We start from the raw sequence: 11185 nt of genomic DNA, 5'->3' as shown, positions 1-11185 counted from the left end.
TGTCTTGCTTGGTCTAGATTCAACTTAGACCGTATATCTTATTAAGTATTCACACAGAGACTTATGTATAGCTTATAGCACAGAATAAAGACTAAACATTGAAGTTGTGTCCGTCTGCACTGATGTCATTCAGTGAATTACTGAACATGGAAGTTAACTTAAGATGTAGGTTTAATGAGTAAATTAAATGGAATTAGTTTGTCATGAGAAACAGTATCTTTTTTTTAATGCAGGATGTGAAATTTTAGGCTACTTCATTTAAAAAATGTACCTAATTTGATAGAACAAGGTTTCGTTAATATTTTTAGTTGCTTATTTGTCCAAAATGATTTGACAGATATGAACCTTGACAAGCGAAGCAAATTCTAACACAAACCACTGTAGGCCATTGTTTTTAAGCTGTGTGAGTCTGCCCCCAAGTGTTGTAACTGCACTACAACTGGCTAAATCACAGCTGTAGCGTCAAAGTTCTTTTTTTAAATAAGTAACTGTAACTACAAGTGATAGCCCATAATTGTCAAGTCGAGCAGCTAATTAAAGTAGCCTAGCTCCTGAATGCTAAAACTTTCAGTTTGCTCTTATGACTGCTTTGTACGGTCATTCATCTTCGTATTTCCGTGGGCACTTGAATGCAGCATTTCTTTATTTTTAAATTTCTTTACAAAAATTAAAAAAACATATAAAATAATTTTTATACTACTGCAACATCAACGCCGTTTACGTGTTTGTCATTTATAAGTGAACTAATTATACATAGAGACGACGTTTGTTTTATTATTTACATCAACGCGCTTTCACGTTAACTAGATCCGCGTTCACGCGTCGCCCATCAAACTGTTACTACCTGGTAACAACTTCTGTGAAGACCTTCAAGAGCACTTTGTTGCAGTGATATCCTCCTTAAACGCGGACATATTGCGCTGACTGCTGCAAGGTATTGTTTTTTTCCTTAGTGTAACTCACTAACATGCTTAAATGTATGTGTTTTTATTTTATTCCCTCTTTCAGCTTCATTAAGGAAGTAGATCTAGTCAGACGTAGTCTAAACTATTGTAACCTACTGTATTAGCATATATTTTCTTTAAATGAGCAATTGCTTTAGCAAGACTGACGTTTATAAACGGAACAGTCATGGATGACTTAAAAAGTGCTAAAGTAGATAGATTAAGATGGGTAAGGTCAATATGTCCCTGCGCAATGATTACTACAATTACTTGCCTAAAACTATCTATGACAGATATGATAAAATTATAGTAAAACTTAAATAGTGACAATCAGTAATCTAGCATCATTAGAGACTATATTTTATTCCACCCTCAGGAAATAAATAATGTTACAGATGATTTTAAGGTCTCCAGTAAGTAATTACTTCACAATTTGTTATATAATTATTGTTATCATACAGTTACTGAAGTATTTTAGTGTCTCTTTACTGCATGAAGTCCTGAAGTGTGTTTCATTATGGGGAAATGAAGCTTCATGTTGAAAATAACTTAACTTCCTTTTTGGGACTTCAGCAAATGGTGGTCAGAGCTTGTGGTTCTACATGAGCTTATTTAGTCATAAGAACGCGAATAAGTTCCAGACTGTGAATGTAGAGATATATATCATAAGAGTTTTGAAAATGTCCATTTGTGAGCACATGAATAGGTCATTAATCAGACTTGTATGCTATCGTTAGTGTGGCTCATAGTGCTTTACTTCCTTTAGATGTGGAAGTCAGTCGTGGGCCACAATGTGAGCATGAAAGTGGCTGCAGAGGGGGATGACTGGGAGACAGACCCTGACTTTGAGGTACCGTATACTTCCTGGAGGGTGTGTTACTGTGGGGTAAGATGTATGTGGTGGTACAAACACTCCTTATTCAACCCTTTCTTACTTTGTGTTTCAGAATGACGTCTCAGAGCAGGAGCAGAGGTGGGGAGCAAAGACCATTGAGGGCTCAGGGCGTAAGGAGCACATCAGGTGAGAGATGCACAACCTGGTGTCTATAAATAGACGATTCTTTAGAAGATGTAGACAAATGCAGGCCTAAGACGGTGCTGCGTATAGCAACAGGAAGAGGAAGTTAGAGCAGAGCACAAGTCAGTAGAAAGTCTTTCCTAATATGGGTAATATATGTTGACACTTTGACAGTGAGATTTAAACTCATGTGCTTTCTCACATGCTGATTACAAATTCATGCAGTAGTGCCGAATGTAAGATTAGGACTAAAGATTGCTCACAGATTTAAGTACCACTTTCTAACAAGTCATGCTTTACAAAATTCCTTCAGCAGGTGTTATTCAGGTAGAAACTTTGGACCACTTACCACCAAACCTGCAGAGTATCTGTACCAAAATCTATTTATAAACCTAACAACTTATTCATTTTTTGCTGCATTTCATCTCCTCTCTCTTTCCTGCCTCTCTTCACTGTCACTGTCAATAAAGCAGAAATGCCACACAAAAAAATCAGCAGACATCTATTAATAGGTTTCCAACATTTACAACTTCTTATTACCAAACAGAAAGGATAAACACCAGCAGAGGTTTTTCACACAACTTGGTAACCACAAAGTCGCTCTTATTAATGGTATATCAATAAAGCATAAAATTTAACCGAGTTTAACTGATATGAATACTTATTTTGTTATTCTTTAACTCTAGCCAAGCTCCACTGTTCCATAAAAATATAAGAACAAATATACTGTGGCTAATGTATTTTTAAAATAGTCCGATTATTAAGAAAAGAATTTAGTGAGTTTAGTCACATGTTCCAGCAGCACAGATGGTGGATAAGAGGTAAGAAAACAGATAAAGAACTCTTTAAATGAAATAAATAAAAAAAGCAAACAAACACTGAAATAGATTTAAATTTTATTTTGGCCTGTTATCAACAATAGAGACAAAACAAGACACTAAATATAAAGAAATTAGAAATATGACAATGAAACTGGGGAGATTACATAAGTGGTTCTCACACTTTTTCACGTCAAGGAAATTAGATCACAGACCCCAATTAGATAAGATTTTGTCCCTGGATCGACCATCTGAAAGGATATGGGGTTTTAGATGTTTTATTACAGAAAATATATGAAACTCATGACCAAAATAGTCATACATTCTCTCATTGTGTTACTAATGGATGGAATTATAGTGAAAATAAATGATTCCCCTTTTTTCTGGGGACCTCCTGGAACCCCCTGGGGGTCCTCGGACCCCACTTTGAGAACCACTGGTATACATTATAAAACCTTAAAAGTGAATTATGGAAATGTTTAGGGCAACAATATAAACTATAGGCATACAGGTATATATATGTATGACTAATAAATATGTTTATAATGTATAATGTTTATTATATATAATATAATAATACAAACAATATACATAATAATATATTACATAATAGCAATGTTATATACATATTATAATGCAATATAAAGTACAGTAGTGTTTGATATGTTATTCCTTTTTATACTACTACTTCTATTGTAATAATAATACTGGTAACATAATGTAATTAAGTTGTATTGTTGTAAGCTGCTTGTTGATGCTCAGTATATGATATCTTAAATTAAATATATATACTATATCTATATATACACAATGAAAGAGAAATAGAAAATATTGCAAATTACAAGAGAATGGCCCAACATTTTAATTTAAGTGCTGTTACTATGTTATGACAAGCAATGTAAAAATCTTTACAAATAATGACTATTAAGTTATTCCCCTAAATACGTATTGACAATTTGAATAGTTAGTCAGTCACAGAGTAATTTATCATATAAATTGAGAATAATTAGATTTTAGAATTATTAAATGATCAGTAAAATGAAAAAAAAAAAGATTTCTTCTGCCTTTTAATGTTGTGTTTATCACTTTTATTTTTTTTCTGTGTCTTTATTTAAATTTTTATATCAGAATTGCCTCCACATTTGTTTGACTTCTCTTTTATATAATTTTTTATTGCATTTGTTTCCAGTTGCTTTTATAGATTAAATGTCTGTAAAGCACTTAGAAAGTGCCTTGTGTATGAATTGTGCTGCATACCTGCATTTGCCTAGTATGAGACTGTTAGGTGTTACTGATAAATAGTTTGTAATTGCAAATATTACTCTTAATTGCGTGTACTGGTGTGGAACCCAGTGTGTTTGACCCCTGTATGACCTGCCAGTGTTGCAGAGCTCAGGAACAAGGTGACTGCGGAGCACGAGCAGGTGAAGCAGAAGGATCAGACTCCCAAAGCGTCATACGGATACGGAGGGAAGTTTGGGGTGGAGAAAGACCGAATGGACAAGGTTGCCAGATTAAACCTATGTCGTCATTTACTCTGCATCCACTGCTTAAATAAACTGTATGCTGACTCTGTTCATTCATGTATATGCGCCGTCCAGGTGGCTTTGGGGAACGACTACGTGGCACAAGTCGAGCAGCACTCTTCCCAGAAAGATGCGGCGCAAGGGTTTGGGGGGAAATTTGGTGTTCAGAAAGACCGCGTCGACAAGGTGAGAAGAAGAGAGTCCCCCCTCCTCTCAAATATTTGTTCTGATTGTTATTGCTTCAGTTTGGATGTTTCCCTTTCACTGGATGATGTCTGTGCAGAGTTTAACACTAGAAGACAGTTTTCACTTCACACATCTGCTGAAAGGGGAATGTTTCTTAAATCTGAGTTTAAGATGTGTAACTACAAGCATGATCAGAGCTAGTTCGGGAGCTAGTCGTGGTCCAGTATGCAACTTGAAATTTGGAGATTTTGAGATAAATAAGAGAAAACTAGAGTAGAACTAGACACATAAATATTCAAAGCAGAGTACTTTTAAATTTATTGAACACTTTTGGGATGGATTTTTAAAGCATTATATGAACCTCTGTGTTTTCTATGCAGTCAGCCATGGGCTTTGAATACAAAGGAGAGGTGCAGCAACATGCATCTCAGAGAGGTAAGTCATCTGTCTACCTTCAAAGAAGCCATCTCTCTTACAGTACCTTTTTTTTGTTTCAGAAGGTGATACCTCACAGAAAGGTCTCATCCACAATTGTCCATACAATCCATATGTTTTTAGATTACTCAAAGGGATTTGGAGGAAAGTACGGGGTGGAGAAGGAAAAAGTGGACAAGGCTGCTTTGGGGTACGACTATAAAGGCCAGACAGAGAAGCACCAGTCACAAAAAGGTGAGTTTAAGTTGCAGCAATTGTCAGTTTGGACACTGGGGGTTTTACATTTGCATTAATTTGCATCTTATTTTCACCAGACTACGCTAAGGGATTTGGAGGAAAGTACGGGGTGGAGAAAGAGAAGGTGGACAAAGCTGCATTGGGGTATGACTATAAAGGAGAAACAGAGAAGCACCAGTCACAGAAAGGTGAGTTCGAGTTGCCGCATTTGTTAGCTTTGACACCTTTTGAGCCTGGCGTCGGATTTCTTTATCCTCCGCTCTTATTCATTTCACATTCAGATTACTCAAAGGGATTCGGAGGGAAGTTTGGTGTCGAGAAGGAGAAAGTGGACAAAGCTGCCTTGGGCTATGATTACAAGGGTGAGACGGAGAAACATCAGTCACAAAAAGGTAAGGAAACACTCACGTGTATATTTCAGAGGTAGAAGGAAGTAGAAGTACATCAGACTGATCAGATTTATCTCTGTTTAGATTATTCAGCAGGTTTTGGAGGTCGTTATGGAGTACAGGCAGACCGCATGGATAAGGTTAGTAATACAGCTACAACTATTCATTATTTTTTTATTAGTCTGCAGGTTATTTATCTGCTTAATTGATTATTTAATTTTGAGTTTATTCTGTAAAATGTAATGAAATGGTTCAAAATCCCCATCAAAATTTCTCATTGCTGAATTTTAATTTTAATGTGTTTTATATCAAATCAAATAAGCCTTTTGGTGTGAATGTTGATGATTATTTCCGAAGCTAAGTTAGATATTATTGGCTTCAGTTTTGATTTTTATTTGTAATGCCGATTCCAGCCTCTTTAAGTAACCTGTAACTTTTGAGCATTAAACTCAAGCTATAACTTATTGTTGAGTCCAAGTAGAGTGTGGCTTACATCTGGTAGTAGTGCTGAACCTTTGTTTTGCCCAATATAGGACCAACTTAGGGCTAACTGTGGTATTATAATTGGCTGAAATAAAGCATACAGGTTCCCGCTTTGGTAACCAGAGCCCACACTTGGACCATTATTCTCTTATTATTATATAATATAATTATTGCCATATAGATCTATACCAATCTTTACATTTGAGAAGCTAGAACCAACAATAGTGTTATTATCAAAATTGTTCATTTTAACAAATCATTCCTGCACAAGTCAGTATTGAAAAATAAAAAAGGGTGAATGATAATGATAATCTTCTTTTCGGTTGATCTCTTTTAGAGTGCAGCTGGCTTCTCAGACGTGGACTCCCCTACCTCTGCTTATCAAAAGACACAACCAGTAGAGGCCTGTAAGTTCAGTCAACATAATCAACCCTACTATGCCATCTTTCTGGTGAACAATTAAAGCCACCAGTGCTAAGGAGTTCCCCATGTTCAAATTATTAAGAACAGGGAACAGGTCATGGCTAATGCACTGTATTCATAATTTTGTTTTTTTTAAATTATGCAGCAACTGCAGGCGCAGGAAAACTGAAAGCACGTTTTGAGAACATGGCCAAGGCTTCAGACGAAGACAGCAGGAAGAAAGCAGAAGAAGAGAGAGCGAGGAGACAAGCCAGAGAGAGCAGAGAGCGAGAGGCAGCCAAACGCAGACAGGAGGTAACACATACACTGCACTGTAAACATGTAAGGATGTATAAATTAAGTTATGGTCAATATGCATGGTAATGATTTTGTGTTTTGGTTAGGAGCAGAGCAGGAGAGAGGAGGAAAGTCCTCCACCACCTGTTCCAGATGTGGATCCGGAGTACGACGTGCCTCCACTGGAAATCCACCAGCACATGCCAGAGATAGAAGAAATACCTGAGGCAGAACCAGAACCAGAGCCAGAGCCAGAGCCAGAGCCACAGGTACTGACACTCATTCATACAAATATCAAATGTACCAAATCATAGAATATTGCATCTGTTGAAAGGAGAAAGTTGGAAATATTCTATATTTGTTATTGTACCATCTCAAATTCCCTGTATATCATTCATTCTTTCACATTTATGATTTCACATATTGAGTAGGTTTTAATAGTTTTAATTTTTTTTCTCTAAGTGTGTTTATTAAGTCGCTCAGCAACATTTTAATAGTTTAATAGTTTTCTCAACCATAAATTGGGTCTCAAAAATATTGTTTAATTTGTTAAAAAGGGTCCTTAAACAACTGGGCACTGTCATATTTAGCAAATGTAAAAAAAAGTAAATACTGCATCTGTTAGGGACTATTTTCAGCTGTGGATTAATACTCATTTGAGGCTCCAGTGAGTATTTCTGGCAGCGTGATGGTAAATCCATCCATCCATCCATCCATCCGTCGTCAACCGCTTATCCTGCGTACAGGGTCACAGGGTAAATGTGAACTCAAAATTATGTATGTCCGCGCTCTGTTTGTACTACACAGGCAAAACATCAAAATATGAGCGTGTTATTCTGTATGAGAATACAAAATATTGGAAAGAAACTATAGCGTATACTAAGAAACCTGATAACATTTAATTTTGTTTGCAAAACGGAGCAAGGACATAACTCAGTTTCCTGCTAGCTTTTTTGTTTGGACGATAGATAAAAAGATGTAACTAGGGACACAGGTTAAAAATCGCTTTTATCACGCAGCAGACGGAATATTTCATATTCAGTATTTGATTCAGATGGTCAGAAGAGTCTTTGAGGATACTGGAAAACTGTCACTTATCTGTGCAACTTGAATGTAATGCAATATATGAGAGGCACAAACTGGGGCTAGGTCTGATATCTGAAATCTCAGGTCATCTTCATGATTTGAGATCATAAAATCAAAGATATTCTGTCATGTTTCCAGGAGGAATACGAAAAGCCCCCAGCCTTGCCTCCACGCTTAGACGATTTCCTCGACCCAGATGCTCCCCCGCTACCTGAACGGTCAGCGCTTGAGGAGGAGGTTGAGGATGAAGGACAGTACGAAGATCTTGCTGAACCGCCTCCTCCACCGCTGACAGGTCTGTGTCTGCCATCAGATGAATGCCAAACCTTTCATAGGTGAAGTACTGATTTATGTTTTCTTTTACAGCTGTGGACAATGACTATGAAGACCTTACATGCGGCCAGCAGGCAGTAGCAATTTATGACTATGAAGGAGGTGTGACACTTTGTTAAATCTTCATTTTCCAACATTTAATAATCATCACTCAATATGGGTGAGGACAAATCATTTCGTTTCCTTCTTCACACAGAGGCTGATGATGAGATCTCCTTCAACCCGGATGACATCATCACCAACATAGAGATGATTGACGAGGGCTGGTGGAAGGGACAGTGTAACGGACGCATCGGCCTATTCCCGGCCAGTTACGTTCAGCTGATGCAGTGAGCGACACGCTCAGGAAGTTTTTGCACGAGCTTCACTTTTGCACAATCTCAGGTTGTTCAACAGAAGAAATTTTGTATTTATGGAATAAATTTGTGCCAAAATGGCTTCTGATCAGCTGATTTCTATACTTTTGCTGTGTACTATTATTGGTAATGAGTATCTGTAAGACGACCAAACCCATATTACTGATGAGTTGAATCTTATATTGGCAATTAACTGATTGAAGTCAATAAAATATTCTACAGGCAAGCTTCTCTGTGTTATTAGTTTATATCTCATCACTACTTACAGTAACATTACGTCTATTGTTCGTTGTATCACTGATCATCTTTCACTGGAATTGTATCATATTGGGATCATGTCTGTTCTCATTCGACAGAATTCTGCTCTCCAAATGAGTTATTTGAAGCAAAGTGTGGTTAAAGTTATTGTTTTAGTGAAGAGTTTTATTTACAGTTGATTCATTTTTGATTTTGCATGCATCTTCTATATCATGGTATATGCAGCGATATCGTAGAGAGAGAACACGACACGAGGGGAGAAAAATGGGGAATGACATGCAACAAATGTCCCAAGTCTGTATCAAACTTGAGACATTGCAGGCCATGGTCAGAATTTCAACCCCTAAGCCACAAGGATGCCCCAATAATATTGATTTTGACCCAGTCTTAAGTGGCATAAGACAAAAAAATATAGGAAAAAACAAGCCATATCTGTAAATTATTATTTTTCCTGTGTATGGAAATACAGTCTTACTTTCTTAAAACATCTCTAAACTTTGTCCCCACATGAAAATGAAGCTGCTGAACAACATTTTCTTCCAGTGAATTACTTTACATCAACAAGCTCCAGGGGCCACAACCATGAATCTTGTAATCCACTGAACAGAATGACATTCAATAGCAGATATTCCATCATGGCATCATGTATAAACAGGAATACATGAAATGATCCTGTGTTTCTGAAAAAGCAGTCAAAAGTCTTCAAGGCAAAGCAAAAGTGTTTCCTCTGGTTCACCAGGAGATACCCTTCTTCTTCTTTCCCTGGCCACTTTTCTTTGCCATCCGTTTGCCTTTCAGTTTCTTGGCCTGCCGCTGATTCATCCATGCAGGGTACTGACCATTCTCATCCAACTGAGTTTTCTTGCTGCGCTTGCTGTCCATGTCCATCTTCCCATCTGTAACACAAAAGACACAGATTGATAAATAAGAAACTTTTTGTGTGTGTAACATAAAGAAGTGTAATATTTAGTCATTTTCATGTTGCCACTTATTGTCAGATGGAAGTAACACAGTCCTGATGACATGCTGTGTGAATGAGGTACATAATTGGGAGCTTCTCAAGCAACCCACAATAATACTAAAATCTGCCCAATCTGGCATTCTGTGCCTAAAATACAAATCTAGAGAAACCAGTTTTAAATTAAAATAGAACTTGTAATAAAAAGCTGTTCATGCCCTGAGGGCCATGTTGTGCTCAATCTCTCACTTACCGTCACCGTCTCCCTCCACCATTTCCACATCTGTCTGCTTCTTGATCTTGTCAGCTGTCACCACAGTGGCAATCTCCTGCACATCAGCCATGACAGCTTCTCCTTTTTTATCCAGACTCAGGGCTTGTTTCAGACGGGCCAGCTCCTTGGGAGCATTTTTCTTTCTCTTCTCTGCACGCATCTTCCGCTTCCATTTACTCCGGAGACTTTTTGCCATTTTGAAGGTGATCTGAAAAGAAAAGAAAAGAAAACACACCAGTCAAACTAACTGGCTCTCAAATTCAAATCCAATAATTTCTCTAGACAATAAGCAGTTCTTTAGGACCCCACACTTCACAAAATAAATTCCACTAGGATAGATTAGATGCCAAAACAAAGAGCACTTATTCACTGGAGGCCAAACACTTAACCAGTATGATTTATCTTCAAGACAGCTTAATTTAAACTATTTTCCACATCCTGCCCTTTGTTTTTAATGATGACACCAAGTACTGTACTGCTAAAGGACGAGAAATACCCACAGAAACAGTCTACATTTCATTTAATCTTCTTATTTACAATAACACATATTATTCAACATTCCTGTAAATGTCTATTTAGTCAGGCTCACAGCAGTCCAAGTTTGATACAGTTTTTTTGTTTCTTGAGCACGATGGACAGGGCAATGAACATTACTTAACAATAACACCACAACACAACAAAATGATATATACAATACAATAGACAGAACAGAACTGGAGAAATAAAATAAATAAAAAATACAAAACATTAAAACAAAAGGAGCATTTACTCAGACGACACGTTGTATAACTTATTGTTATTATATGTTAGTTATAACATATACTGTTACCGTTGGTAGTTACATTACAGGACTAAATATTAGCACGCTACAGCCATTACAACAATTAGCTTTATGGCTAGTTCATACCTTAGCAAGCTAAAAGTAAACAGCTTGCTAGCTTGTTAGCTAACCAGTTGCTACTTTGGATCAAAGCACACAATTCAAACACAGCTAACCCCGCATGCTAAATGATTACAGAGAGTTAGCATTATTCCACATATGAACAGTAAGCTGTGACTTACAGAAAACTAGTTTAGCTGTTTTCTCCGTAGACAGGCAGGGACGCACACTGCGCTCCAGTCCGTGCACGTGTATACAGGTTGGAAAAAATGATGACGCGTATCGAAGAAGCAGCAACATGATTG

General features: G+C 37.2%; 2 protein-coding genes across 6 annotated transcripts; one reads left to right on the top strand and one right to left on the bottom strand.

Moving 5' to 3' along the window:
• Positions 1-780: 780 nt before the first annotated feature.
• Positions 781-8736, top strand: hcls1 (hematopoietic cell-specific Lyn substrate 1). 5 transcript variants are annotated; one of them, XM_038738696.1, is made up of 16 exons: positions 782-934; positions 1711-1794; positions 1892-1965; positions 4162-4285; positions 4382-4492; positions 4873-4927; positions 5051-5161; positions 5242-5352; positions 5446-5556; positions 5638-5693; positions 6374-6443; positions 6605-6753; positions 6843-7004; positions 7960-8116; positions 8188-8256; positions 8351-8736. In XM_038738696.1, the coding sequence occupies exons 2-16, from the start codon at positions 1711-1713 to the stop codon at positions 8485-8487; spliced, it is 1581 nt and encodes a 526-aa protein (XP_038594624.1). In that variant the 5' UTR covers positions 782-934; the 3' UTR covers positions 8488-8736. The 5 variants fall into 5 exon arrangements, with proteins under 5 accessions (XP_038594623.1, XP_038594622.1, XP_038594621.1 ...); XM_038738695.1 differs by having other exon boundaries at positions 781-934; positions 5242-5556; XM_038738694.1 differs by having other exon boundaries at positions 781-934; positions 4873-5161; positions 6849-7004.
• A 166-nt stretch (positions 8737-8902) lies between these two features.
• On the bottom strand, positions 8903-11175 carry llph (LLP homolog, long-term synaptic facilitation factor). Its single transcript, XM_038738700.1, has 3 exons — positions 11063-11175; positions 9980-10208; positions 8903-9664 (listed from the first exon to the last, which is right to left on the bottom strand). Exons 2-3 carry the CDS (start codon positions 10194-10196, stop codon positions 9501-9503), a joined length of 381 nt encoding a protein of 126 aa, XP_038594628.1. The 5' UTR covers positions 10197-10208; positions 11063-11175; the 3' UTR covers positions 8903-9500.
• Between the last annotated feature and the right edge of the window lie 10 nt (positions 11176-11185).

This window comes from Micropterus salmoides, unplaced genomic scaffold (genome assembly GCF_014851395.1).
Source record: "Micropterus salmoides isolate LMB-PRFRI ecotype aquatic unplaced genomic scaffold, ASM1485139v1 Ms_hic_scaffold_23, whole genome shotgun sequence".
NCBI classification, from domain to species: domain Eukaryota; kingdom Metazoa; phylum Chordata; class Actinopteri; order Centrarchiformes; family Centrarchidae; genus Micropterus; species Micropterus salmoides.
This window is presented reverse-complemented; position numbering and strand designations above follow the sequence as displayed.